Genomic DNA, 27,712 nt, shown 5'->3' with positions numbered 1-27,712 from the left:
TATACTGTTTTCAGAAGCAAAACATTTTATTCTTATGCTATCATATTTACAGGCATTCTGGGGATGTTAGTTAACTCTGCAAGTAAAATTTCTCTCTGCTGGACCCCACTGAAGTCAAATGACTCTCAAGCCAGAAAGGATTTGGCCTTTGGTCAGTGATGACACTAAATCTGCCTTGCAGAAAGCTATTTGAATCCCTAGGGAGAAAATTCATTGTTTCCATGGTATTGATAAGAGATAGAGGCTTAAGAATAACATAATGGTTTCCAGGAAATGCTGATTTACAAAGATGACAGAAAAAAATTACAGTATCTTTAACCCATCCAATGGTCACACGATTACGAACTTATCCAGTACGTGAACTTCAATCAGTTGAGTAAGGAGAACTCAGCTAGAAAAAAAGAAGGAAAAGATTAGTCTCCTGGCACTTACTGCTGTTCATTCAAAAGTAACTGCAGATTAAACCTTCTCTAGCCCAAGATAACTTCAGTATCTTTTTGAGATTGTATTACAAACTATTTCTAGTTCTTCACAAAGTCTAGGAATGGTCATTGGAAAACACTCTGTGGCAAACAGCCACAATAAAAATGATATATTTTCTATATGAACTTTAGTGGTTCTTGTAACCTATGGATGTGCATAGCAGGGTTCTTCCTCAAGTCTTCTTTTCCTGATGGGTAAGGGGAATCCGGAGAGGGGGAAACAGAAGGGAATTCAGCAAGACTGCAGAAAGCATATCTTACTAAGACTGAGTTAATGAGTTGTAAGATATTTTGTCCTGCTGCAGATTTCACTCTTGTTCTCTGTATCTTACACAGTCCCTTTTTATTGGCATCTCATGGAGAAAAAGTATTGCTTTCATAATGCAGATTGTCTGCATACTGTACTTAGCCAGCTCTTCACCAGGGTAGATTGTGTGAATTTGGGGTGATAAAGAAAAAACCATCCATATTTTCCTTGTTTCCAATTTTCAAAGTAAAGAGAATGGAAAAAGGAAGGAAGGAATTCTTTAAAGATCTTCCAAAACTATTTTTCTCACTCAATTTCTAGCAGAACTTGAAAATATTCCCAGTAAGAGTCTATGGAAATGTCACCTACCATCTAGCAGCACTGAACCCCTTGTACCTTTAAAAATCACAACATGATTGTAATTAACTCTTCCAATTTGCCATCAAACACATTCTGTTTGTGTCATTGCAACCCCAAAAGATGGCAATGGTCACAGCTTGTTTTGAAGTTCTGAACAGAGCTGGTTTGAGATTTACTTTGCGTGCTCGAAGGAAACCAAAAATGTTTGGAGCCTAATGTTAAACGAAAGTGAAGCCAACTGTTCTTTTCCGTGCCTAAACTTTGGGAAATACAAATGCGTACATAGTTCACAAGTGCAGTTTAGAAGGTCAGGACTGTTCTCATATGTATGAACCAAACAAGAAATGAGTGGAGACATGTCTCTGGGTGTGGTAGGTTCTAATGCAGATTTTTCATTCAGGCTGGTTGTTTCATTTGCAAGTGAAGAACTAGTTTGTCACAAGTACTACTAAAGAAAAAAGAAGAAAAATAAGGCTATTCTGCTCTTGGCAGATCTTCAACTTGATGTATGTTAAAGAGCTCATCTACTTGTATATAAAGCTTAACTGTGCTTCCAATCATCAGCAGTCAGGATTTTGGTTTAGTTTTGTTCTGTTTGTTGGTGAGGAGGAGTATTTGTAGAGAGGCATTTGAAGTGGAGTTGGCAGGTTTTTAAACCATAACCATTTCAAGATCATAAATCATTGTACATACCGAAAACTCAGAGCTAGTATTAAAATAGGAGATTTTTCTTTTAAAGCCTCAAAAGCTGCTGTGTTTCCTGAGAGAAGTCTGCTGGACAAATGCCCAGGGGGTATATACCAGTGCTGTAACAACTCTAAGCCATGGTGACTCAGAACACAATTTCTAATCAGTAGGTAAAAGAAGAAAATTTTTTTAATATGATGTTTGGATTTTCCCAGTCTTTCTATATAGTTAGTTAATAGTAGTTTTCTTTGCTGAAAGTGTTTTAGTTGACTTTTAATTTCGCCCTTTGGTATCTCATGTAAAAACTTGCGGCATGAAAAAGTTATGCAAGTTTGAATTGGAAATCTTTAAATTCCTTGTGCAGCTTCTCTTAGCAAGTCCAGGCCTTTGTGCTGCCTACAGAATTGGTATAACTGTCATGTGTTTTCCAGTGTAAAGCCTTCATTTGTGCAAGACCTGTATTATGTATTATGATACTCATGGTTCATTGGCCAGTGTGTCAGGCGATTCCACACAACACAGTACTTACAAGATGCAGTAGCCAAAGTACCATTTAAAGTCGGAAACATCTGCACCATTGTTTCAGAAGGTAATTCAGCAAGTGATGAAAGATCTATGGTTCTTTCATAATTGTACAAGCAGCCTTTTTACAACCAGCATCGGTGTTGTGCACATCCTGTTTGCTTAGTATTAACTTTTGAACGGCAAAGTTTACAACTTACAGCAGTTTCAATGACTGTGGGGCTCAGGTGTTCTCTCAGCACAGCATAAACACTTGGAGACATTGGAAGTAGATCTGATGGTGAATGTGGTTCTGTAGAATCATTTAAGCTAAAAAAAACAACAAAAAAACAATCTTAAGCAAAACAATCTTAAAAACCCCTTAAATCCCTCTAACTTCATGCAAATGACTGGAGTATGGTGAATATTTTCTAAGTTAGTTAAGCCTGTACTCAGGCTTGCTGGTGGCCCTGTAAGCACATGCTAACAAATTGGTACACACTTTTAAATGTAGGAGATGGGGCCAAGGGAAGAGAGGATAAACCTGACTCTGAAATCAGATGCTGGAGAGAAAAAGGAGACAGTGAAAGAGAAATAGATGAGAGTACCATAGAGTCTGTACTCAATTCTTAAAAGTGTTTTGCTGCATTAAGGAGAAAGGACAGTAGAGGTGAAGTTCTTTACTTCCCTTTCTTGTGTTTAGCCAAATAAAACACACCATGTGTTTCTATGCCTAACTATTTGAATGTGGTAATGAAGGAAGGGAAAACTTTGAAACAGGATGTAAATAAAATAAAAATAACAGTTGAAGTGTGAGGATACTTACATTTTGGAGACTGGAATAAATACGGAAGGAACATAACCTTTGCCTCCTCCCTCTGAGGGCTTTGAGACTAAAATAAATATTAGAGAAGTTAAATACTATATAGTAATATTATTTATCTGAAATTGATTATTTGCTCTAAGTGCTGCAGAGCATAATAAATTGAAAAGGAAAGTCCCCATTTCTGCGTAAATAAACAGCCATAAAAGTGAGGGGAATTCCTGAGATTAGTCCTTGAGTTCAGGTTTGAGTCACATAATTGTCTGTGCTCCCTTGATATAAATCACCATGTCAGAATATGATGCCACAATTGAAGAAAAAGATCTCATTACGCCTTCAAAAGCAAATACACTGTAAGTCTATAAGCTTGGTACTCTGAGCCTCTAGGTTCCAGTTCTGCAAATGCTTGTATGGAGCTCTGTCTCTACAGATGCAGCTTCAGCAATGTCTTTTGCATGAAATTAAGCTTATACATAATTTTTTAGAGGACTGGAGTATTAGGTGAACTCCACTGAACTAAAATAAAGAGGGAAAAGAATTGCAGCCTCCAAATATTTTTGAGCTGTGGAGGAATTTGAGTTCAAATTGAATTGTAACCTTTGATACTGGAAGTCCAGATGAATGTGTATTATCTATTAAAAAATTAAGGGTTTCAGGAATGTTGTCTGCCATAATAACTTTGCAATCATGCAGTATTTCAGCTAAAGGGAAGGCAGGTAAGTGATCTTCCAAACTGTTTGGAAAACACTGAATTTTCTGGAAATTACAGAGACAGCATAACTGTAACACAACTATGAAGCCTATAAGCAGGATTACATTTCAGTTTCCTCTCCTTTGAACACTCCAGCACTGAATTTTTTAATGCGTCAGTCAGGAAATAAGTCCCTATTTTTTTGTCTCTTCCTACCCTAAGACCTATTTTTTAGCTTCTTTTAAATATTGTTGTCATCACCTCTACTGTAACCTCTAAGACCAGGGATGTATTTACAAAATGAAGCTGTCTGAATGATAGACACATGTTAAAACAATTATCTTGAAGATGACTATTAAAGGAGGCATCTTAATCTGTTCTCTTCCTCCTCTCCCCTCATTCCTCAGATTGCCTCTTGACTTTGCAGCTGCTTTGCAGAAAGGGTAAATAGAAAAGTGGAGCCCAACCTTCACTTGGCTGACAGCTGTAGTGTTTGCCAAAGGCCTTATCTTTGGGAATATCTGGATACAGGTACTTCAGAGGGTTTTCAGGAACATTGTCTGCCATAATGACTTTGTAATCACGCAGTATGTCGGCAAAAGGCAGTGCAGATAGGCGACCTTTGTTGTAGGGTTCCACCGAATGAAATGTTACATCTCCTGTAAAAACAGAGGCATCAAAACCACTGATAACTAGTAGATCAACATCTGCAGCTGGAACACATTTTTGCCTTTCTTTTGAAGTTTACACTTGCATGGGTTTTACCTGTTCTTACCAGTGTTAGTATCTTTCAATATATAATTTCTGCACATGTGGAAGCAAATTTCAAGCCTGCAGTAAGCAGGTATACCTCCTAAAGAGCTTATATAGTTAATATAAAGACCTGAGAGGTAGACCATCAGAGTTTTTGTTTGTATCTGAGAAAATACGATACTCGTATCTTGCCTGAAAGCATACTAAGACATGATATATGTGAATTTTACTTTCAAACCAAAGAAAACTCTATTCCTATATTACAGGTATATTGCAGAGTTTAGGTTCATTTTTGTTTGGTTGGTTTTGTTTTCAATTATACTTACCATTTTCTAACTGGTCCACCCAAGTAAAGGTAATTCCACCCAGATTGCTCTCACTAAACCTTAATAAAAATGTTCCTGGTGTCTTGTCTTTGAGCAGAATTCGTTCCTTCTCTTTGCTTACAAATCCCATTATGTACCTGAAGTGTAACAGGAAATCATGTGTTTAGTTTTGGAAAAATGACAATGACAGACTTCAATCTGTGCAATGCATAGAATCATTGAAGGGCTTGGCTTGGAAGGGACCTGAAAGATCATGTAGTTCCAACACACCTGCCGTCGACAGGGACACCTTTCTCCAGACCAGGTTGCCCATAGCTCTATCCAACCCTGCTTTGGTCTGGCCAGACTTTATACAGGTGTTCAAAACCTGATCACAAAAGATTTATAAGGCCTTGAAACTATAACCAAAGCTGCATGTGATTTACATGTGGAGTATGGCATTGAGCTCAAAGTACTGAGAAGCATAATGAAATATATTGCTGTACTTGACTGTATAGACAGAAGTGAAGAATAGCTCTAAACCTGCATTTCTAAGGAATTCAATGCTGTTCCCCTTTGGCAACAATTTCCAAAAGTTATAAAAGGGAGACAGAAGTGTTAAACTCATTGCAAATTCTCTTCTGTGTAGCTAAAACTGAGATTAGTAAAGGACAGAAACAAAGTGGAGAGACCAATGTACAGCAGTTTCCTTGTTGCTCACCCGTCAATCCAAAGAGGAAGAATGTGTTTTTTAATTAAGTCCAGGATAGCTTCAAGCCAAACCCAAAAGGTAAAAGACTTTCCAGGCAAATGTTCCTAATGGTTAAAAAACAGCCACAAAACACAACGCCAACACACAGAAGAAGAGAATTGTGAGAGTGTGTTTCCCAGCATCCACATGGCATAGCTATCTCAGTTTCTTAAGAGTAATCTAGTGTTTTCAAGTGAGAATGACAATGTGAACTGTGGTTTTGAGTAATGTCTGACATAAACCCAATTGATTTTTAAGATATGCATTGGAAACACCTCATTTTTTCAAGGAAAAAAGAATCACATTTGTTGTTTCTTCCTGTTATGAAATTCCATTTTGACTGAAATAATGATGAGAAAGTTGAACTTCCTTACAAGGTTCTATATTTGTTTAAATAATGTAGTTAACATGAATAAAATGGGTTTACCCTTCTTTCTCAATATATTCTCCATTCCTCATCAAAGTTACTGCATGTTTTGACTGACTTGAAATAATTTAGCTCACAACTGAGCATACAAAAAAGAGTAGTTATGCTTTATGAAAAATATATTGCATGTTTTGATATGACAATCCACTGATCATTCACAGAAATTTATAGGCCACACTATAATGACAGTTTCTGATATCTGTAGCAATATAACTAAATAGATATATTAGCCCAAGTTTCAAATTTCTGGAAGTGTTATTTTCCTAATTAATTTTTTACAAGGGACTTGATTGTGCTAAGCTGCAAGTCCTACATACGGCAAGTGGGAATCTTATCAGTAGCAACAGAGAAGCAGAGTTGGGCACACGTGAAAGTGTTAAGAGAAATGAGTCTAGTTGCACTTTTGGAAGTGTACCTTGCAGAATTTTGCCCAGGATAGTTGATAATCATTGTAACTGACTTGTTGTCCTGAAAGAAAAAAGAAAGCACATATGGTGAGTGTATTTTTCTGAAGTTTTGACCTTCAGAAAATCTGAACACTGTGTGCTCAGTTTCAGTTTCGAGCCTGAGAGTTGCTTCTCAGCTTTCCCTCAGACCTCTCCCTTCTGGGGAACAGTCAGGTCCGTGTTCAGTAGTTGGTCTTGCCAAGGTTACAGGGCCTCTTTGCTGTGCTGACACCAGTGAAGGACGGGTCCCAGAACTAAACAGACCAACAAGGAGAGGTACTTAAAATGAAACAAAACCCAAACCTCATAAGCAAGCAAAAAGAATTCCTTTTGATTTCAGATGCAAGAGACAATTACTTGGCAAGGAAGCGAAATAACATCACAGTTCAGTGTGAATTTGTTGCCCTCTTTCTTCAGTTGAGCAGCCTGGAAGTTCAAAAGTTGAATCACTTTGTGGTAAGAATAAGCTGATGCATGCTTTTCATTAAAGAAAATGTCATTGTGACATTTTTGGCATCAGCTCTGGAAGTGGAGGTCATGCCATGCTGGTTTTTGGATGGGGCAGAGTTCATTTTCTTCACAGTATCTAGTATGGGGCTATGTTTTGAATTTGTGCTGGAAACAGTGTTGGGATGTTTTAGTTATCGCTGAGTAGTGCTTACAAGGCCTTTGCCTCTCACCCCATGCCACCAGTGAGTTGATTGTGGATGCTCAAGAAGTTGGGAGAGGACAGAGCTGAGACAGCTAATCCTAACTGCCCAAAGGAATATTATGTACCATGTGGCGACATGCTCAGCACATTAAGTAGGAGGAATGAGGGGAGGTTTGGGGTGATGGCATCTGTCTTCCCAAGTAACTGTTACAGATCCAGCCCTGATTTCCAGACTGAACACCTGCCAGCAGATGGGAAGTCATGAATCAATTCCTTGTTTTGCCGCACATGAGGTTTTTCCTTTATCTGTTAAACTGTCTTTATCTCAACCCATGAGTCTTCTCACTTTCTGATTTTCTCCCCCAGCTCACTGTGGGGGAAGTGAGCGAGAAGATGTGTAGGGTTTAATTGCTGGCTGGGGCTAAACCATGACACGTGCTTAAAGTCATTGCCTATAACTGTCAAATATAAGAACCCAAAAGCAAACAAAATCTGTATATTGCTACACACGTACCCATAAGTTTCTCTGCCAGCATATTGAGCTGTTCAGAATTGAGTCCACGACCAACATACGATGAAAATTGCCAGCTCAGTACTTCTAAGAGCTGGCTTAAAGTGGCAGCAGGGGGATTGTTGAAGAAAGACAAATTCTGCAACAGAATTAGCTGGAGTTAGCAACCATGAGATACACTGCAGGCTGTAAAAGGAGGTTGCAAGTACTTGAGCAGAATCTAGAAGTGATAAAAATGAGATATGTAGGTGTGGACCTCTCACACCTGCAGCCACCCTGCAAGGTCCACTTAGGTACCCAAACAGAGTTTTAGGGCAAAACTCTGAGAGAGAGCTAGAATCCTTGTGTGTGTCTTGGATGACAAAATGCCTTGCTATGCTTCTGGTAGTGTTGTGTGTAAAGACAGTGAAAATATGCTTAAATCCTGTCCAAAAAAATGTGGATAGTCTCACTATAAGTTAATGGAAACCTTAAATGGTTATGTACTGATACAGGGATATGTCATTGAATCAATTGGCTTATCTTAGTTTTTCATTTGGTTTCTAGACTGTATACATAATGAACATACTGAAGACTGTGCAAAACCTCTTTGGAGTATCAGAGAGTGATAACACACTCCAGTGTGCTGGTCAGCTGAGCTGCCATCATTCCTAGGTGCTCTCTGTGGTAAACTGTCTGACGCTTTCCCTCCTCTGAACAGCTGTATGACTGTCACTAATCTCTGACTGAAAGCTGGAGAGCTATTGACAGCACTGTTCTGCAATCTGCAGATACAGCAAGAGCGACTGAATCAAAAATATGTGCTGAGTCAGCTGGAGCCTGAGAAAGAATGATTCTGCATTTGCCCAGGATTAGAGATACTAGAAGTTGCTACTTGGCACGTAAAAACTTCTCCACAGAAAGCACAAGCTTCTATAAAATGTGTAAGGGAAAGCAGCCCTTAAGTACATTACAGACCCACTTATATGCCTACTTTGATGGTTTTGAACTGTACTAGCAGAATTATTTTGCACCAGGTATAGTTTTGGCCAAGAACACCCAAAAAAAGACAAATTCAAACCAGAAAAGTGGTGAGGAAGGGCTGTCACCTTTCCTTAGTTTAAGAACTACTACTTTAGCCTACAAAAACCATAGGCAAGTGATCACATGGTTTTATATCTGGTCAGGGAACAAAAGATAAAGAGAGCAACATGAAAGCATGATGTTGCTAACAGTGTGTACGAATAAAATAAGGCCAGTTTAAGAGTGAAATGCATCTTTTTGATAATTATTATATTTAGGGACCAAATAATAGAAATGTGAAAATGCAGAAAGTCAGTACTTGCACAGTGAAGACCTACCTGAGGATCATTGGTTGACAGATTGTACCAGATAATAGAAGCCCACGCGTTGGGCAGTTGGCTGACATTGGAAATCATCACCACTGGCAAAGAGCTGGTCTGGTGGAAAGAATGAATGAGCTATGTAAATGCTGCTGAGGAAAGTGTTAGTTCTGTGTGTTATGCTTTGGATTTTTAGCACCCTCTTCCTTCCCAAAGTGTCTACTTCTTGTCCAGAAGTTCTGGAAACCTTGTGTTTGCTTATGATCATTGCTGAAGATAGCATCTAGGATAGACAGACCTGTGCTCTGGCCCATGGTTGTTCTATAAACTGCTGAAAAACACCTTTTATTCTTGCCCCAGAAAATCTGTCCAGAATACTCACTTCCAAATTGATGGTCAATCCATATAGGCAGACCTGTGTTTCAAAGCTGATGGAGTGCAGTTCCTCGGTCACCATGTGAGGGCCCTGAGGGAGTAAGGAGGTTATAAAACTGTGAGTGCATACTTGGCATTTAACACTGTTTTAGTGATTGGACTGCTGAGATTACACTTTGGAAGAAAACACATATCAAATACGTAAGTAGATCAGGAAAAGCAGGAAGTGAAAGAAATAATTTGTTTGTTAAACTCTGACACTACATTAGTCCAAAAGTGTGGTATTTTTTTCTGATGAATCTTTAAAAAACCCTTAACATTGTTAATACTTTTTCTAAAATGGTATTTTAAACACAGATTTGCACACAAAAAGTTAACAGATAATTTTGTGTGCCTGATAAAGTTGTCTCCAACTTCCCTTTTCCTGAAGTTTCTTTACTGATTTAAAATTCCACTTTCAACAGAGATGTTAGACTTCAAGGAGAAACAAACTAGAAACAAAACAAAGAGCCACAGCTCTAATGACGAGTAGGACTTCATCCAGGAACACAGGTTTGTTGTGTGTACTTAGATGGTACTGGTTGAAGGAGTAGAGGCCTAAATCATTAATCCAAAGTAAATCTGGTATTAAACCCCCAAGCTTTTCTTGGATGGAAAGAAAATCTGTTTGTCATTGCTGATTAAAGTTTGTAGTACAAGCGTTTGTTTTGATTACAAACCAGCACAGCTCTGTAGAGATGCAAATTTCTGTCCCTATAGAATCAGATCTTTCAAAAGACTTCCATCCCCAGAACTCAAAGGATAGAAATATTTTGTCCTTTTCCTGTTTTATTTGTTGTTGTTCTTTCCCTCCCTATCATGTGTTTGTTTTGTCAGACTTTTCTTTTACAACAAGAATAAATAAATCACAAATCAAGATGGTTCCATTTACTGGAATCACTTTTTCAGTCAATATATAATAAAACTTTTTCTTGGCAGAGTGCCTCATGGCTTTATCTTTTCCCTGGAGCACCTCCTCCAGAAGCTCTGTTTGAGAAAATCAGCACTGAACAAGGTCACAGATCAGCTGTCCTAATTCTCCACAGCCCTACCTATGCTTTATATAGTTATAAAGCCACAATGTGTGGAAGTGGGAGGAAAATGCTACCAAAAGCAGAGCACCAACATTTTTTAGCCTACATTTTTGCATTTCCTTGTCTTGATGTTAATGGCTTTGTAAGCAGCAAAGTAACTGGGAGGCAAGCCTTGAGTTTCAGTCTTGCTAATCAGGTTGCAAGGTATTCTGTTCAGAAACACCATGTGAAATGGGCACAAGTGTCTTCTGCTTTAGGTTTTGGTAAAATTCTCTGTGCTGATCACACTTTGCTTTGTACTTAAAGATTACTTTAAATAGCTTTTGTGCTTGTATAACTACAGCTATTTGGGCTGTGATATGAGTGATATTTATAATAAATAATATTTTGGGTGTTTTTTAAACTTGCAATACAACTTTACCCTCGGTTATGCAGGTGTGGAGATGCCTTAAACCAGTGTAGGGTGTTTCACTTTCTAGATAAGTAGGTGGCATTCATAGAAGCATCTTATGACTTCAATTGCCTTGGGAGACACTAATTTTTTCTGGTAGGATTGGCAGAGACTGTATCAGTGGCTGCAAGTTTCTGACTCTTGCTTTAGTCAGAGATTTATCTGCAGACATTTGCTGTTAAATAGCTGTGCCAAATTTACAATGATGGACCAAGGCCTGTGTGTACTCCCACCTTTCTCTCCCCTGCCTACTGCCTCTGATTGATGGATGAGGACATCATGCCTTCTCCCCTGCCAGTGATGCAGAAGGTGAATGGATGGAGGCTGCAATTTTCTTGCCTGAGATTCTGATTTTGTTGGTGACATCTGGGGGAATCACAGTTTGTAGGAAGCCAGCGCTGAGAAGGACATAGGGTGGAGGTGTGCAGATGGTGAGAAGGGCAGGGGGTGAGAAGCTGGGCAGGGGAAGAAGCAGGGGGTGGTGGTTTGGGTGTGGGGGTGCTGGAGGGTAGCACAGGCATGGAAGGAGCACTCTGTAATACAGGCGAATGCAGGGGCTTGGTGTTCTGTGTTGGGATTAGCACCGACGTTAATACTTCTGGGTTCGTTTCTCCACAACAATGCAGGGATTTGGGGCTCCTCTGCTAGCATGCAAGTAATTGCAATACCTTTTCCCATTATGTGTCAGGTGTATGTGATTGTCTGAAACGCGGGTACTGCCCAGTACCTGCTGGTTTGTCAGGGCTGATGTGCCATATACAGTGTCACCACGAGAGGGGAACCTACAACCGGATTGGGATGAGCATCGGTTAACTAAGCATCCTTTAGGTCCTTGTTGAGGCAAGCAAACTCCTTGCTGCAAATATAATGACCCCCTTACTTCAGCTGTGAACTTGGCCAGCAGAACATGTATTGAAAGAACAGTTCCTATAGGAAAAATTATTTCAAGAAAAGACTTCAAAAGCTTGGGGATTTTTCAAATTGCAAATGACCAGAAAGGTGACCTTAAAGAGGAATGCATACACTCAGATTATTACTTCCTACTTTGTAGTGTAACTTTAAAAATATATAGATTTAAGGCATATAATTAAAATTTCTATGAGTCGTTCTGAACAGTTCTCATTATACTTATGATAATTGGGCCCTGTATTTATTATAAGATTGGTATGTATCTCAAAATCTAACAACACTTTGCTTTAAATAAGATCAAATCTGAAATACCTGTGAGAGTAATCAAAACCAACATGTAAAATAAATGGACAAACCTCATTTCCTTTGCTGCCAGCACTTGTTTTCATTTCTTTCGGTTGCTGTGTAAAGCAAAACAATATTTATGTGTCAGAGAAACTATAGAGAGAAGTACATATCAAGAACATCATTTGTAACCAGGATATTGTTAGTATAATAAGGTTTTATTTGCAATACACAAATACACTGTAATGAAGGCTCTGACATTATGCCTTGAAAAGATTATTCAGTGAGGAGAATTTTGATATTTTTAAAGAAACCAAGTTAATGTAACAAAGCAGTACTTAGGGTGTTTGCAAAGTGTATAATACAGATAAAGCAATAATCAATCTCCATCTCCTTTTGCAAAACTATACTGATGCATCTGTGGTTAAGCCCCAGAAATACCATAGGTGAGGGAGTCTAGTTGGAAAGCAGGACTCTCTGGGCTGTTAGAGAAGTTACAGAAGCAATACTATAGTCTTTGACAAGACAGTTATCACAGGCATTCATTTCCACTAGATCTAAAGCATTCAATTCTATATTTCCCCTAGACAATGGTGTTGCAATTTGGGTTTTTTCTTTGTTTATTTTGTGTGTTGGGTTGTTGTGTTTTTTGTTGGTTTGGTTTTGGTGTTTTGGTTTTGGTTTTGTTGGGTTATTTGAGTTTTTGTTTTGTTTTTGTTTTTAACCAAACTCAGTTTCTGAGCAGCTATGTAATTCAGAAATTCAGTCTTTCCCTTTTCTGGTGTTAATTAGGATTTGCTTTGTCATTCTTGTGAAAATACATAGTCTTATTTTATGGAATGGATAAAGTATGGAATGGCATAAAGAGATTCTAGAAGTAAACTCTCTGTATGAGCAGAAAGAAAATGAGTGTAGACTTGACAGTAATACAGTTCTCCCTCCATAGTTTCTAACGAATCTTATTTCTTTACCAGAAGAAAATTCCTTTACCAGAAAAAAATCAAACTTACCAAATGTCGAAATTCTACTGACAAGCTTCCATTTGCAGATTCATCCATGTTCATTGCTTTCACATGTGTTCCACACAGAACAAATCTGCGATTACTGTGGAGGACATTACACTTTATGTATCCAAATAATTTTGTATGGGAAAAAATTAAGAAATATTATATTTTACTGTCTTACCTTACAGTTGAAACATTCCTAAAATAGAAGAGGGGCAGGGGGGAGGAAACAAATTGTGAATCAGTAAATGTGTAAGCTGTTAATCATACTAAGAATCATTAGCTTGAGATGGTAGATTTTGCCTTACAAAGTTAGTTCATATTACATACACAACTGCAATTTTTAAACTAAAGAACTCAAATTTGTACTGTTCAGTTAGATTTTTGCATCTGGCTGTATGTAAGTAGTATATGTTCTCTTGCTTTTCTCCTGACATTGGAATGGTAAATGCATATTCAAAGCTGCAGTACTGTGTTCTGGGACAATATGAGCCTGTAGAGATAGCTCATGGTGTACAGGGAGATCTTGTGCACAGCAGCAAATCAGACAGTACTTTTTGAGAGAAACAGTCCTGACTTCTCTCCTGCTCCTTCCTCACTGGGTGTTTTCTTTCATTCTTGTGGGCCAACATCTATGTCGGTATGGTCAGGGTGTTTTTTAGGGCCTGTAGAGGCCAAACAAGGGAGGCCGTGTTAGCGTAGAAAACACATAATCACGGAATGATTATATGGGGGCTTTTATTGAAGAGCTCTGGGAGTCGGGGTACAGACCCAAATCTGACTCTGACATGGATCAGAGATGGATACATTTTGTACTCTTCTCTTACATAACCATAGATTAATCATTACATTATTATTATTCTATTGATTTCACCCAAGCATGGATCCCAGTTGCTTTTGATTATTATTACAATCCTCCCTAGGCATAACTTCAAGTTCCCTTTGATCGTTGTTATGGTCCCCTCAAACATAGTTTCAAAATCTTATAATAATAATCTATTAATCATGCAAATAATAATCTATTAATCAAGCAGGTATGTGCAGATGGATATGCAAGTACATACAAGTTCGCATTGCTCTACTAAACATAATATCCATCTTTGTCACTAAGGTCTACCTTGACTACCACACTTCCAAACATTTTACGCTATGCTATCAGCAGCTTGTACCTGTGGCTGGGGATGGTGCGTGTGGAGGGCTCAGAGATAAGTGGTATTTCAAAGCTAATTATCCCATAAATGCAGTAGAGTTTGATTTTAAGTCGTCATGTGATGCTGCTATATCAGAGTGATGAATTTTATCTGAGTGTTGAGACAAATCTTAAATGGACTTCTTGCTTCCAATCTGAAAATATCAATCAGACTGAGCAGCTTGGTTTTTTTCTTTGAAAAAAAAATCTTCCACGTTAAAAAAAAGTGTTACTCTGATCTTTTAACTGTGGTTTGTTTTTTTGTGTTTTTTTTGTTTGTTTGGTTGGTTGGCTTTTTTTGTTTTGTTTTTTAAGAACAACTTTTATAACAAATACGGTAGCCATTAAAAGAACTGTTGTCTCTGTAGGAAGAGAAAGAACATCTTCACTAAAGTTTCTTACTTGTCAATAGTTGCTTTCACTCTGATCTGGTAGTTCAGCTCTGGCAATTTAATTAGCAACCTTCAAAACAGAGAATGTGAAAGTGAGTATTAATGGAATAAATTTCTCACCAGAAAACATTGGAGACCTGTAGTTTCACACTAAAATATCAGAAATTATAATCTGAAAGCAGATTAGGCATCTAGGATTATAGTACAATTTACAGAGTTAAATACTCAGAAAGAGGAGCTGGGCTGTTCCAGTGGTGGGTATACAACCCTCCCTGCAAGTATGTGGAAAAATTTTAGTATGTGTTTGAGGGAATGGCAAGAGAGACACCAAAGAAGCAATAATTAAGAGATAGGTTTGTATAATCTCTGACTGCACTGCAGATGTAGATGAACTTTCATTCATGTACCCTTTCTCACCCCCCAACCCTCCATGCAGTCTTTTTGCTTCAAGGTGGAAATAAGATGAAAGTTCCCCTCCAATCTTTGCTCTTTCACAAAGTTAGGCAAGGAGCTACTGGGAGAGCAATATGTTGTCATTGGTTCACCAGAGTTTGCCAGAATGCTGAAGTTCTCTCTCCTCTGTGCAGAAGTGGCTCTGAGTATTCTGACATTAGCTTGCATGATATTGATCATTATTTACGCAGTTTGTAAAGCCATTAAAACGAGAGTTCAGCCCTGAAGGTGCTGACTTGTGGCCACAATCTGCCATTCTTCCTCATGCTGTTTTACTCTTTATTGCCACTTGTTTTGCATGACAGATTCTGTGGACTTTATATCCCCATTCCAGAAAATCTCCCTGGAGTTAAAAGGATCCCTAGCACAAGATGGCTGTCTTTGCTTTCTAGATTCTCCTAGGATAAAATGCTGTACACAAATCAAGGAGTTTATATCAGATTTTCTTCACTTACCTTAATTTAACAGTGAATTGTATTAATGTTTTAAGAACCATTGGCCTCTGGGGATGCGTTGGCATGCAGGGCTGCCTTTCAACCACGAATGAACTGTGTGAAAAGAAGTGAAACAAACAGATTTTTAGGGATATGTATCAACAAACAGCTGTTTTCAGGAGGGGAGTAAGTGCTGGTATCTCTTAAAGACTTCTTTCTCTATAGATGCTGAAGTTGGAGATACGTATTCCGACTCTCAGTTCTCAAAATGATCCAGAGGTCTAACTTACAGTTGAATTGTTCCCTTAAGAAACAGATATTTGGAACACATTGAAAATCAAACCAAACTTTACAGCTTTAAAATACAGGGCTGATAAAAGTCTCACTCTTCCAACCTTTGATCAGAACCATAAAGCAGAGTATGAAAATACACTGAGCCTGGGTCCACTAAGTTGAACAATCATATTATCTTTCTTTTCTTCTTTATAAAAAAAAATTGACCATGTTTTGCTTTCTTACACTTACTTGTGGTATATCTCTAGTATAACCAGTACAAAAAGTAAGTGAAATGATAATCATATTTTATCTATTAGTGGAAGGGTGAATTGGGAGGAGGGTAGGAACAATATCTTGTGGGGAAGAGGAAAGATAAACAACTTTTACTTTAAGAAAAAGACAAACACAAACCACAAAACCTCACAATTTTTCCCAGCAGCATGTACTTAACTCCTACTGAAATAAGTGGATTTTTGGCATTCACTTGATCCACAAACCCTTAATTGTTGCCCATGAGAAGCTGCCTGGCACCTTCAGATTCTAGGAGTTTTGATGACAGCTGTCTGTACTTCTTATATGGAAAACTAGGTCATTTATAATCTCATACTGTTAAACTTATTTTCTCTCTCTTCTTTTTTATTTCTTAACAATATGGTCTCATGGTTGCATAGGCTGAGGTAACGTTCTGGACATTGACAAAGGCTTACGTACTTCCGGAAGAGATTGTAGAGCAGAAAGTTGACTTTTTCCAACAGCTGAGGTCTTTGCACAGGAATAGGGTCCCCATCATAAGTCAGTCTGGTCAACAGTTCATCCAGTTTTTCCAGTTGCCTTCTAACTTGAAAGAGACTCTCTGCCAACAGTGTAAAACTACAGCAAAACAAAGGATTAGTTTGCAATCTTTTGTGTAAACCATTTCTGACAGCATCAGAACTACTGAAGCTCTTGGGCAAATCAGAATCAGTATTGATTGGTGCTTTCTAGCTTTACCCAAACTCATGTCCATTCATCTTTTGTGTACAGGGGTATGTAAGTACAAATTACCTGCTTTGTCTCCAAAGATAAATATTTATGCAATAGACCTCATCAACAGCAATGCAATGCTGTCTGTGACAATTTGGAAGAAATATATACATGGCCTACATATACTGATGTTTTACAAGCAGCGCACTTATGCCAATTTTAATTATTTCCTACAGCTCAGTAGCTTTTCAAAATGTACTCTTTGAAAGGACATTGTTTACATGAAATGAACAAGTTACCAAGACTGATGAAGTGTAAAAACAGTAAGGAAAATCAAACCCAAACATGCTTGCTAATAATTCAATAGGGTATGTGTGTATAAAATCACATTTTTAAGCTATTTTTAATATCTCATTCAGGAAAAGAAAAATCAGTGGGGGAAAAAAAAAGAAAAATACACCAAAAAAGGCAAAAAATCTGTTCTTCATACCTAAAAAGGTTCTTCCTTCTTTTTCACTCTTAATTTTTACTTGGATTTTTCCAAAGGAGAAGTTTGAGGGGGTAAAAATGACCAGGATGTTGACATTCTGTGACTGCATTATCCTTTAAATATAATGCTATTTGCTTTTTATTTGCAGTCACTTTAGAGCTGCCACCACACAGAGTACTGCCATTCAATTCCTGCATAGTTTGAAATCTAGAGGAGTGATGCATTGAGTGAGTCAAAGCATAAAGAGTCTACCCAGCTTCTGCCTAGACAAAACTCCCACTGTCCTCAATGACAAACTCAGTCAGCACCATTCTTACTCAAGCAAAACTCCTGAGAGAGTATGTATCATGTATCTGAACAACTGTCAAACCCCAAAACGAGTGACTGCAGCAAGTTCACTGTCACACTGTTAATTTGGAACAGCAAATGTTGTCCACCAAATCAAATCATACACTTAGTTATTTACTTGCTTAGCTGCTAATGAATTTGCTGCTGTTGCAGCTGATCTAAAGAAATAATCATTTCAAGTGCAGCAGACTTCCTGTGGTTTTCAGTGGAAACACAACTGAAGGCAAGTTTACCAGTTCTGGAGCTGATCAAGCCCTCCGTGGAGAGGACCCCCGATGCAGGCAATCTGCTGCCGTCTCTTCCAGTCTAGCAGCTCTTCAGTCAGCATGTTGCTCATAAGCATATCGATTTCATGGATCACACGCCCTATTTTACTGAGTACTTCCTGTAAAAATAGGAAAGGTGTCACAAACTGACCACAGGCAACAACCACAAAATTCAGCAACTATCACAAAGTGCTGATTACATTATTTTTCAATTGTTTTGAAAGAAATCATATTTAGTTCCTTCAGTGACAGGATTCATCACCTTGAAAATAATCCCGAATCTTTATGAACTCTTCTTCAGTAAAGCTTCTTTTTTGAGGGGAGATGGAAGGGAAGATTGTTGCATTCTTTGTGGGCATACCACCTCCAGGATTTTGACGCTTGCAAGCACTGTCAAGTTCAAAAGGTTCTTCTGGTTTGTGTCATATACTGTCTATTGGGTTGGGGGAGGGGTTTGCTTGCTTTAACCATTAAAAAAAAGCCATGGACTCAAACAAATTGCCTAAATGTACTGTTTTCTATGCCAGCAAAAAAGTGGTCAGGGGAATATTTGTCCTATTTGCAAGTCTCATTTGCTGAACAGAGCAAGACACCAGTGGTGGTTTGTTGGGTTTGTTCATTTGCTTTTTTTGTTCTATTTTTCTTTACAATTATTAGATTGCCTTTACTTTGCATAATTTTAATATGCTTTAAAAGCTACAGATTGACAGCTACATTATCCATTTAGCACAGTACATAAGAGGTTCTGTGAAGGCCTTTGCCTCACTTCTAAGGTGTGCAGAACCATAATCTTTAATTGAGCTGCTGCTTAATGGCCCATTTCTTCACTGCTAGTCAAAATCACCCATACCCAAATATTTTGTGGATTTTAAACACTATGTAATTTGTCTGTTCTTCTGAGATGAGAATTTAAAAAGGCACACATACGCATTTGAGTATTTGGTGTGGGTATAAGGGGAGAAAGCAAATGAACCACAAATGACAAAGCATTGTCACTAACCTTTCTCTTGTAGTCTAAAGTATTGAGCATTGCCTGCAACGCCAACATTTCCTGTTTAATGAGGGTGCTGGTTTTGTCATTCTGCTCTGCAGGGGATGAGAGAAATCAGTATAAATACATGCGTGGGTGCATGTGCATGTTTATAAGGGGAGGAGAAGAATAAAACACGACCAGACTGCAGCGTGAACGAGCAAAAAAATAAACTGTGGACATCAGTATGTTATGTAACAGTGTGTTTCATTTGAAAGGACTAACTTTAGTACAAGTTTATGGAATCTAAACAGGAAAAAGCAAGAAGCATACAGATGATACCTAGAAATCTCTAAATTTCTCGTTCATGTGCATACTCATGTATTACGTACATCTGGCTTGGATCAAAGATTGATCTGTAACACCCAAATATGCTCGTGGTGTCAGCAGTTAAACTAAAGCTCTTTTGACTTATATGAATTTCAAGTCTGGCTGAGGGAATGGAGGTTAGGCATTTGAAACTGAGAAAATGTTCATTGCCATGGGGATTTCAGCAACCAAGAGTACTAATCACTGGGTATTTTCCCCTCTCTGTAATTTTTCTTCTCTGGATTATGCACCAGTTTTAAATGTTCCCAAGTTTACCCCATGCTCTTTCATATGCAGTTCTCCCCCACCCTCACCTTCCCCCACCTTTTGCTGCTCTTGCACCTTTCATGCTACCTTCAAAAAAGAAATTGGTACCAGCTGTGTCTCTGCTGAACTCTGGTTTGACATCTTCCCGTTGTGTTAGATATTTCAGTGAAGGCAGACAAGTAACAGATCATCAGCTCAGCCACAGCAATTGCTCATGCATGTTGTAAGGTACTGTGAGATGGCTGAGCTGGTGTAAAGCAATTGTTGGCACAGTGAAATTTTAAGACTCGAAAGTCATTTTTGTAAGCAGGTTTGACTTTGCAAGTGGGGCAGGCTTCAATCATCTGTGTGGTCAATAATTATAGTAGGGCTGATGACTAACAACTCATTAAATTGTGGTTACTTGATCTCTTCTGGTTGCTGGGCCATATCCATATAGGACTGGCACGTTTAAGGATTTGGAAATTCAAGGCCAATATCTTTGCATGTTCAAAGGAAGATAATATATAGATATCTGAGCAGGCACAAGCAGACCCCAGGTTCTTTTCTGAGAGAGATCATGCAGGGACTGTTGCCATGTGCAGATCTCAACCATCATAGGCTGGTCAAACATGCATTCAGGGTGCTTACCAGCTAGTTATCACCACTGTGGTCAAAAAAGAACAGAAAGTCAAGTTAGATTCTAAAAAAACCAGTTTTGCACAACTCTACTCTGGGAAATAAGTGGCTCTTCCACATCCTGCCAAGGAAGGGCCATGTCAAAGGTAAGGAAATTGGAAAGTAGGTTATTTAAATTAAGAAACTTATTACTTTTCATGATATTATGCAGCTTATCTATAGAAAATGACTATACTTGCTTGACAAGATCATCTTTACTCTCTTAAGCCCAAAAGAGTCATAATGTTCCACGACTACGGCTTCATCTAAACTAAAGATCCATTTTTATGTTTACATATATTATTGGGGTAACTCATAAAAAACACTAATACTGGAGTCTAGCTGCAGAACCAGCAACTTCCTGGACAATCTAAACATGATTATAAAAACTCTTACCTAAGCTTTGTATTGTTTTATATCTGAAGTCAAATTCCTCTTGCAAGTCTTCCAAGTATTTCACATCTTGGTCAGTCATCTTTCCCAGGGAAAAGAAATGAACAAATGCATAATGTAGTATTTTCCTTTCCTACCACCTGCAAATCCCTGAACAGTTCTGGGAACTCTAGCTTACTATCTTGTAAATTTTAAAAAAAGATGATTGAATTATGAATGCGCATTTATAACTACAGATTTATTTTACTTGTTTAGAAAGTCAAGTATTTTCCTCTCCCACAGTTGACAGTAGTTGATACAGCTTTACCCCTTCACATTTACTAGTTCAATGACATAGTGAAAAGAAGAAATGATAACATTTAGCCTCAGCTAAACTGAAATTATTATACCAATAATGTTACTCTCTTCTTCAAACTTTAAAGCAGGGCAAATTAATAGTTTTGCGTTGACTTAAATGGAAATGGCATACACAAAGCCAAAAAAGGTGGAGCCAGAGGCAGGAGCAGAGCTCACAGAATTTATTTATAGAATTGCTTAAGAATTTGGGTAAAGAAATGAAACACTTTTGCTGCTTTGGCATTTTGCAAGAGTTTCTTTTCATGTATACTGCAAAAAACTTGAGAAGGTGTTTTCTAGTAAGCAATTAATAATGATTCAAAAAAGTACATTGAAAGAAGAAAAATAAAACTGTAGGATCATCTGTTGTACTCCAAAGGTCTGTTTCTGTGCTGTTCATAGGAAGCTTTGGTTTTGCCAACAACTCATAAACAATCATTTTTAGTTCCCTGAGATGTGCATGTTAAGTATCTGTGAAAACACAAAAACGTGTTTGCTAAATTAGGGGACACACAATTAGCCATTTTGGTTGACTCTTTATTTTGGAGACTGAAGTTTTAAATTATATGTGTAAGGTATGAAATTACATACACAAGTAGCTGGCTGATTTCTGTGTTCAACTTAATTACCTACTAAAAAAACCAACCCTGGTATCTAGAAAATGTTCCCATTTTCACTGGTCTTTCAGGTGTGGCTATACTTCCCCACACAGGCAGAATGAGTGGCATGATAGGCTGCTGCTTTGCCTGCTTTCACTCTGCAAGTCTTAACTTACAGCTTTATATATAGATAGAGATCTAGTATTACATTCTTCTAAAACTAGCTTTATCCTTGTAAGGGTTTAATCTCTCTAACCTTTCTTCCCCATGAAAGGAGACACTCATGAGAGAATGCTACTAGGACCTCTTTCTAGTATACCAGAAGTGCTGCTCTTGAATGACATGTGGACAGGTATTTCAGATGTAATTTCTACATTGAGACTGCTACAAAGCTGAAAGTGAGGCTGGGATAGCAAAAAAACTAATCTGAAGGTCATCTGAATCCTTGTCCTGCTTTGAACTGAACAGACAGGATTCTCTGACTGAGCTTTCAGGGTCTCTGTGGGACATAGCTACAGGGTTGACTCAGCCCAGTTCTGCCCTGCAATGGCATGAAAAAACCCTGGAGAATGGTTACCATCAGCTCCCAATGTTCTTCTCCCCTCACGTCTCCAAACCACATAATTATGTCACGTAGATTTTGGTTGTAGAAAGGCCTTGGTACGTGACTCAGAGGTCATGAAGGTTAGCTATTGCTGACCCAGCTAAAGGAGGTGAAGTTGCAGAAATACATTTGCTGAAACACATCTTTTTAGAGACAGCAGGTATGTTCTTACTGCACTCAGTGTTCTGCCTGCAACTCACATAGGGAGCTCTCACACTGAACCCAGAGCAGCTGCTAACACCTGAGGCTCCAAGTATGTCCTGAGTAGTTAGTCTGGGCAGATGTCCTTGAAATAATGGAAAATGGTTGGTGCATCTTGTTAACCAGAAGTATTTGTGCTGCCCAGCTTGAAGATAGTTCAGGTTTGTTTGTATGAAAATCATGTCTGCATAGACAGCAAGCAGGACAAAAAAGCTACCTGAGCACTGTTCTTGATGGCTGACACTTTGTGCTCTACATTTCTTTGACGTTCTGAAACCACAGAGTTCTGCAGAGACTTTTCCAGTGGCCCCTGGAATACATTGAACAGGTCATGGGTGGATGAGAGATAGTGAGTGATAGGTGATAGTAACTGTATTGCAAGTTCTAGCATAGAGAGGAGAATTCAGAAGCTGGTGTTCAACCAACTGGTAACTGTATCAACTGTACCAACTGTAAACATACAAATCTCTTTAGTTCCACAGATTTGAAAAACATACAGCTTTAACTTTGAAATCCGAAAGGTGAAAGGGTGTGGGTATACTGCAGGCATTAAACAAATAGTAAATTAAAGAAGCTGAAACATAGATTATTAGATTTCTGAAAAAGGCCTATGGCACAAGACTCATATAAGAATATGTATTCAATCCACAGGTGATTTAAAAGAATACATTTGATTTTAAAATTATTTCTAAGTTTTAAACATGTAACAATTTCCAAAAAATAAGTTTTATATGTAATTTAAAGTTTCTTTCTTCAAAGAGCATAAAAATCATCAATGCCATTGTAACACATTGGATGGAATGTCTTTAGCATTACATAATTAATATGAGTTAATGCATTGCATAGTTTAAAACACACACATCTCTTTTGCAAAGAATAATCTCTTTAAAACCTTTCCTACAGATTAAAGTCTTTGATGATTAGCTATGACATAGAAGTCCCTTATAGCAACATTTGCAGCAGGAGAGCCACTAATGAAGTTCAAACGCAAGTTTAAAGGGCAACATTTGGCAACCCTTAGTGCACACAAATCACTCCAGTAGAATGACAGGACAGGATTTGGCCTTAAAAGCATATAAGCAGATTAACATGGACCAGATTAATGAAATGTAATTCATTACCTGTACAGGCATGCTTGCTGCAGCCAATATTCTTCTTTCTTCTCTTAAGCAGTTTGAGATGATCACTGCTATATGCATGGGATTGCCATGATATTTGCCCTGCAAGCACAAATAAATACAACTTTTAAAAATTCAGAATTCAGGGTGTGCCTTTGGAAATCACAAGCAATGTTCTTCAGTGTCTATGAGCTACAGCTTGGTGTGGGTGGAAACGACTTCCCTACTGTTTTTGGCTTTTGTTAGTGTTGGTTCAGCCTTGCAGTGCAGCATCAGTTAGACCTACCTTCATAAAATATTGTTAACAATGTTCTAAAGAGATTATAAAAATGCATACAACTCTGAGATATGTATAATTTGAAGAACAAATTGCTCCACTGCTAATGCTGTTGTTTTGAAAGGGCTTTCCTGTCAGCCTATTTTGTACATGATTTTATCACATCTTCAATTTTCAATAGGATGTTGCTGTTAGCATGTAGCACTTTGCCAAAAAAGGTTTGTAAGCATATCAATATGGTAATGATGCAAGCAGAAAATCTTCCTCAGCATAAAGCAGAAGACTTAAATTTTAGCGTCTATTAACAATTTTTCTCTTTCAAAAAATAATGTGCCTGAGATGAAGGAATAAGCAACTCTTGTCCCAAGCCAAAGATCAAAAAAAGCTCTATATTTTTACACCACCATAAATAAGGTGCAGAATTGCTGCTGCATGACTGAATACTGGGCACAATTTGAACTAATAGTGGCTTATACTGTATTTATCAAATTGGCATGACTGGGGACTCTCAAGCAGCTTCTTTCATGGTGATGTATTCACTCAGTGTTTGTCAATATCCTTCATGCCTTTCATTCAGTATCTTTCATTCAGATACCCTTCATTCAGTGCTTATGCAGTTTTGGGCCATTCATTAGATTTAGTACAGTTCATCTCTATTCCTGTACAGTTTCCCGTTCTGGACTTATTCTAGTTTTCCCTCTTTCTGTTTAGTCTTTATTATCATCATATTTTCCTGCCACTCAGGACTTCTTTTATGATAGCTTTCTCTGGATGTGGCACAGTAAGTTTTATACATACTTAATTTAATGCTGTATCTTCCATTGGTATCTCATACCAATTGTTGTGTTAGGAACAAGGGTGTGAATGCATTCTGCTAGAAATGTGAACACACTGCTTCTGTATGCCAACAACTACCATGGCAGTGAACATGTATTTCTAATGCTCTTTACTAAACATTGCCTGTCTGCTTTTGCATGAAATCTACATAATCTGAAAGACTTTTTCATAATATGTTTTGACTTTGATCACAAGCTAAAAAAATACTAGAATAGAAATGGTAATTTTGGTCATGGAGTCTTGGTTCAAGCTGCTTTGCTATTAAACACTGTGTATTGGTTATACTGTGGTTCCAGGTACAGACTGAGGTGAAAGATATAGGACTCTTAAAACTAAACAGCTGAGGTATTAAATGTTCCCTTCTAAGGAAGCTTTGACTGCCACAGCATTGTTAGCATTAAAGCGGAAGTTTCTCATGTTTTTAGGGTTTCTGATGTCTTTTCAGGGCAGGTAAAATACTTGCCCCACAGTGCAGTCACTGCACACCGAAAGTAGTCCCAGTGCTGTGCTTCCTTTGACCTCTTTAAAAGCAGTTCAGGATGGTGCTTTACTCTAGCAATCATCTGTATCAATTGCTCCAAGGAACAGGAGTTACGGACCTAGTTGTTTTTTAGGAGCTTCTCTGGAAAACAGAAGTGGTAATACTACCTTAGGATACACTGATGCCTCAGATGAAACACTAAGCACTCACTCCCTGTCTGCTCCTACCTGGACAGTGAGAGGGAACTTAAGATTAAGTATACACTGCTGATTTCCATGTCAAGTAACAGTGTCAAAGATCTGTCACTACTCGTGTCTCCCTGACAGCTTCTTGGCTATAAGGGTAATAACTATGACCTTGCTGCATTCTTCCTTCAGCATAACTGCACTTCAGGTCCAGTAATATATTCATAGTCCCCTTTATTGAGCATATTCCCCATCTGTCTCTGTGTAGTGTCAGGATGTGACTTTGGGAAGGGAATACAGAAATGTGGGAAATGGCTGTGATCTTTCTGCAAAGGATTGAGTGGTGTCATGTAGAAGTAAGGTAAAGGTATGGGTCAACAGCAACAGCCAGAGCAAATTAACTGCTGCAAAGAGTGGTTGCGTTCCTGGCTGTGCAGCGCCAGCTCGGTGTCTGTCTGACTCCTTAGGGAGCCAATCCAGGTTGCTTACTGGGATGGAAACCACTCTTGCTTTTTTGCTGAATGGGTTGTCGGCTCCTCAGTTGATTGAAGCTGCTCAGCAAAGGATGAGTTTGTTGTTAAGGACTGGTATGTGTGAAGTCAGCAGAAGGTGGCTGGGAGAGAGGAGAACAGACCTGCCTCATTTTAGCTGCAGTCAGTTGTATTGCTGAGCCTGTCTCACCCATTTGCACCTTGATTAGAGGGGAAAAATGTCCTGTTATTAATAAGACTTGCAATGAAAGCTGCAGGGAGAAGTCTGTGACTGGTGTTAAATCCACCAATGGACATTAATTCCTCAGTTAGCAACTGTTAATTTTTGCTTGTTGCTGCTATTTTTTGCTAGTTAAACAGGGTCTCACCTTCCCCATAGATAGTCAGTAAATGAGGACCATGCCACACATTGGTATCTGAAGCTACAAAGCTTGAAGAGTGTTTAGTCGTGGTTTACCACTACCCCACAGAATTCAAGCACTTCAAGGGTTTAAAGGATTCAAACAAAAGCTATTTAACAAGGCCAAGAAGAAATCAATATCCTCTCTTGGAGCTGGAAAAATGCATTTATGCAGAAGAGGCACTTAAAAAAATATCCTGACAGTGGGATGTGTTAAAAACCCCCACAAAGGATGCCAGTTACTAGGGACTTTCCTAGCATTTCTGCGTACTCTTCATATGCAAAACTTTCAAAAACTCTGTCCCTCTGTCTTTCTCTTTGTTTCATTAAGACAAAACTATCTGAATCAAGAGTTGAAGTGGAAATTCACTTCCCCCCCCCCTTTCTCCTCTAGCTCTTAAACTCTAGAAATTTTCCTCCATGGTTTATATTTCTCAGCAGTAATTACACTTTGGAGCGAGCCACTGGTATTCCCTTACTATGCATCTATTGGCAGCTCTTGCTGTTCTGCACTTCCACTTTGTCTTTGAGGGCAGAATTTGCTCAATATGACCTTGGCTTCTGAATGACTAATTGAAAATTATCTCCTATCATTGAAAGAGTAGTATAAGTTGGAAAATTCAGGAAATTTAACCAAAAGAAGGCTTGAGATGGAGGAATCCTAACTTAGTGTGACATGAACATTAGCAGCTAGAGGAGAAATGGTCTGGATTCTGTAGCTATCCAAAATTGTATTATTGAGTTTAAATATTAATAGACAAAATTTATGACTGTCTTTTGATAAATACCAACAGAGAAACTGAGGATTCACTTTTCATGTGAAGTTTCAAATAGAAACATAAGGGTTATCTGCTAATATTACTGTAATTCTATTGTTTTTAGAAGTTTTCTTTCTCTTCCTTTCTGATGAGGTCTTTTATATCAAGGTCTTTCATTACAATAAACAAGTGATCTTATTTGGACTGGCTTCTTCTCAATAACTACCAGCACAATGCTAAATTTGAGCAAATGGGAAACTCATCTTTTGTTCTGAACAGGTGAAAATTTTCTCTGAATGCTGATATTTCCTTGGAGAAAACCTTCTTACCACCACCTGTCATGCACTCTGTCTACTCCAGGGACATCTGTTGTGATAGTGTATTACTACATACTATCATGATCATAAAGAAGCATTTCTGCAAACAATATATATGTCATAGTGTGCATATTTTAGACCCTTTAGCAAAATTTTAAAACAGATTGAACAATTTAGAGTATATTAAGATGCATGAAACAGTGGCAAGGGAAATGCAAGATTTGATTCTGCAAGTTGCAAACTCATGGAGAAACCATCGAATACATATTATGACACTTTAAAATAGATGTGTTTTTAAAAAGCACACCTAACAACTGTCAGTTTTAGTATCTGATTCATTATCTTACTCTTCTTTTCTTCCCATTTTTAAAATAATTTTTCACATTTTACCTAATTTTCCTCACAGCAGGAAAAGTGGATCATTCCCAACCACACTAACAGTGGCTAACTTGCTTTTCATGTGTCAAAGGTCTCTATATACTGTACACAGCTATCAGCAAATACAGGATGTGCAATGCTTGAGCAGCTAACTCTGTTTTCAGGGGTTAAAGTAGATGATTAGGTATTAGCAACTGTTAGTCTTACT

General features: G+C 38.2%; 1 protein-coding gene across 1 annotated transcript in view; it reads right to left on the bottom strand.

Moving 5' to 3' along the window:
* Positions 1-346: 346 nt before the first annotated feature.
* The window catches only part of STAT4 (signal transducer and activator of transcription 4), a 37,620-nt gene continuing 10,254 nt past the window's right edge, over positions 347-27,712 (bottom strand). The window contains exons 3-23 of the mRNA XM_009074158.1: positions 23,384-23,482; positions 22,480-22,572; positions 20,526-20,604; positions 18,867-18,952; positions 17,834-17,985; positions 16,511-16,669; positions 15,545-15,637; positions 14,647-14,706; positions 13,237-13,254; positions 13,062-13,155; positions 12,123-12,167; positions 9,341-9,424; positions 8,977-9,075; positions 7,640-7,775; positions 6,443-6,495; positions 5,571-5,665; positions 4,871-5,007; positions 4,259-4,450; positions 3,104-3,170; positions 2,499-2,607; positions 347-391 (exon numbers count right to left, since the gene is read on the bottom strand). Coding sequence (XP_009072406.1) covers positions 365-391; positions 2,499-2,607; positions 3,104-3,170; positions 4,259-4,450; positions 4,871-5,007; positions 5,571-5,665; positions 6,443-6,495; positions 7,640-7,775; positions 8,977-9,075; positions 9,341-9,424; positions 12,123-12,167; positions 13,062-13,155; positions 13,237-13,254; positions 14,647-14,706; positions 15,545-15,637; positions 16,511-16,669; positions 17,834-17,985; positions 18,867-18,952; positions 20,526-20,604; positions 22,480-22,572; positions 23,384-23,482 — 1,977 coding nt within the window. The 3' untranslated portion in view covers positions 347-364. The remainder of the gene's footprint in view (positions 392-2,498; positions 2,608-3,103; positions 3,171-4,258; positions 4,451-4,870; positions 5,008-5,570; positions 5,666-6,442; positions 6,496-7,639; positions 7,776-8,976; positions 9,076-9,340; positions 9,425-12,122; positions 12,168-13,061; positions 13,156-13,236; positions 13,255-14,646; positions 14,707-15,544; positions 15,638-16,510; positions 16,670-17,833; positions 17,986-18,866; positions 18,953-20,525; positions 20,605-22,479; positions 22,573-23,383; positions 23,483-27,712) is intronic.

Source organism: Acanthisitta chloris, unplaced genomic scaffold (genome assembly GCF_000695815.1).
Source record: "Acanthisitta chloris isolate BGI_N310 unplaced genomic scaffold, ASM69581v1 scaffold34334, whole genome shotgun sequence".
Taxonomy (NCBI): domain Eukaryota; kingdom Metazoa; phylum Chordata; class Aves; order Passeriformes; family Acanthisittidae; genus Acanthisitta; species Acanthisitta chloris.
This window is presented reverse-complemented; position numbering and strand designations above follow the sequence as displayed.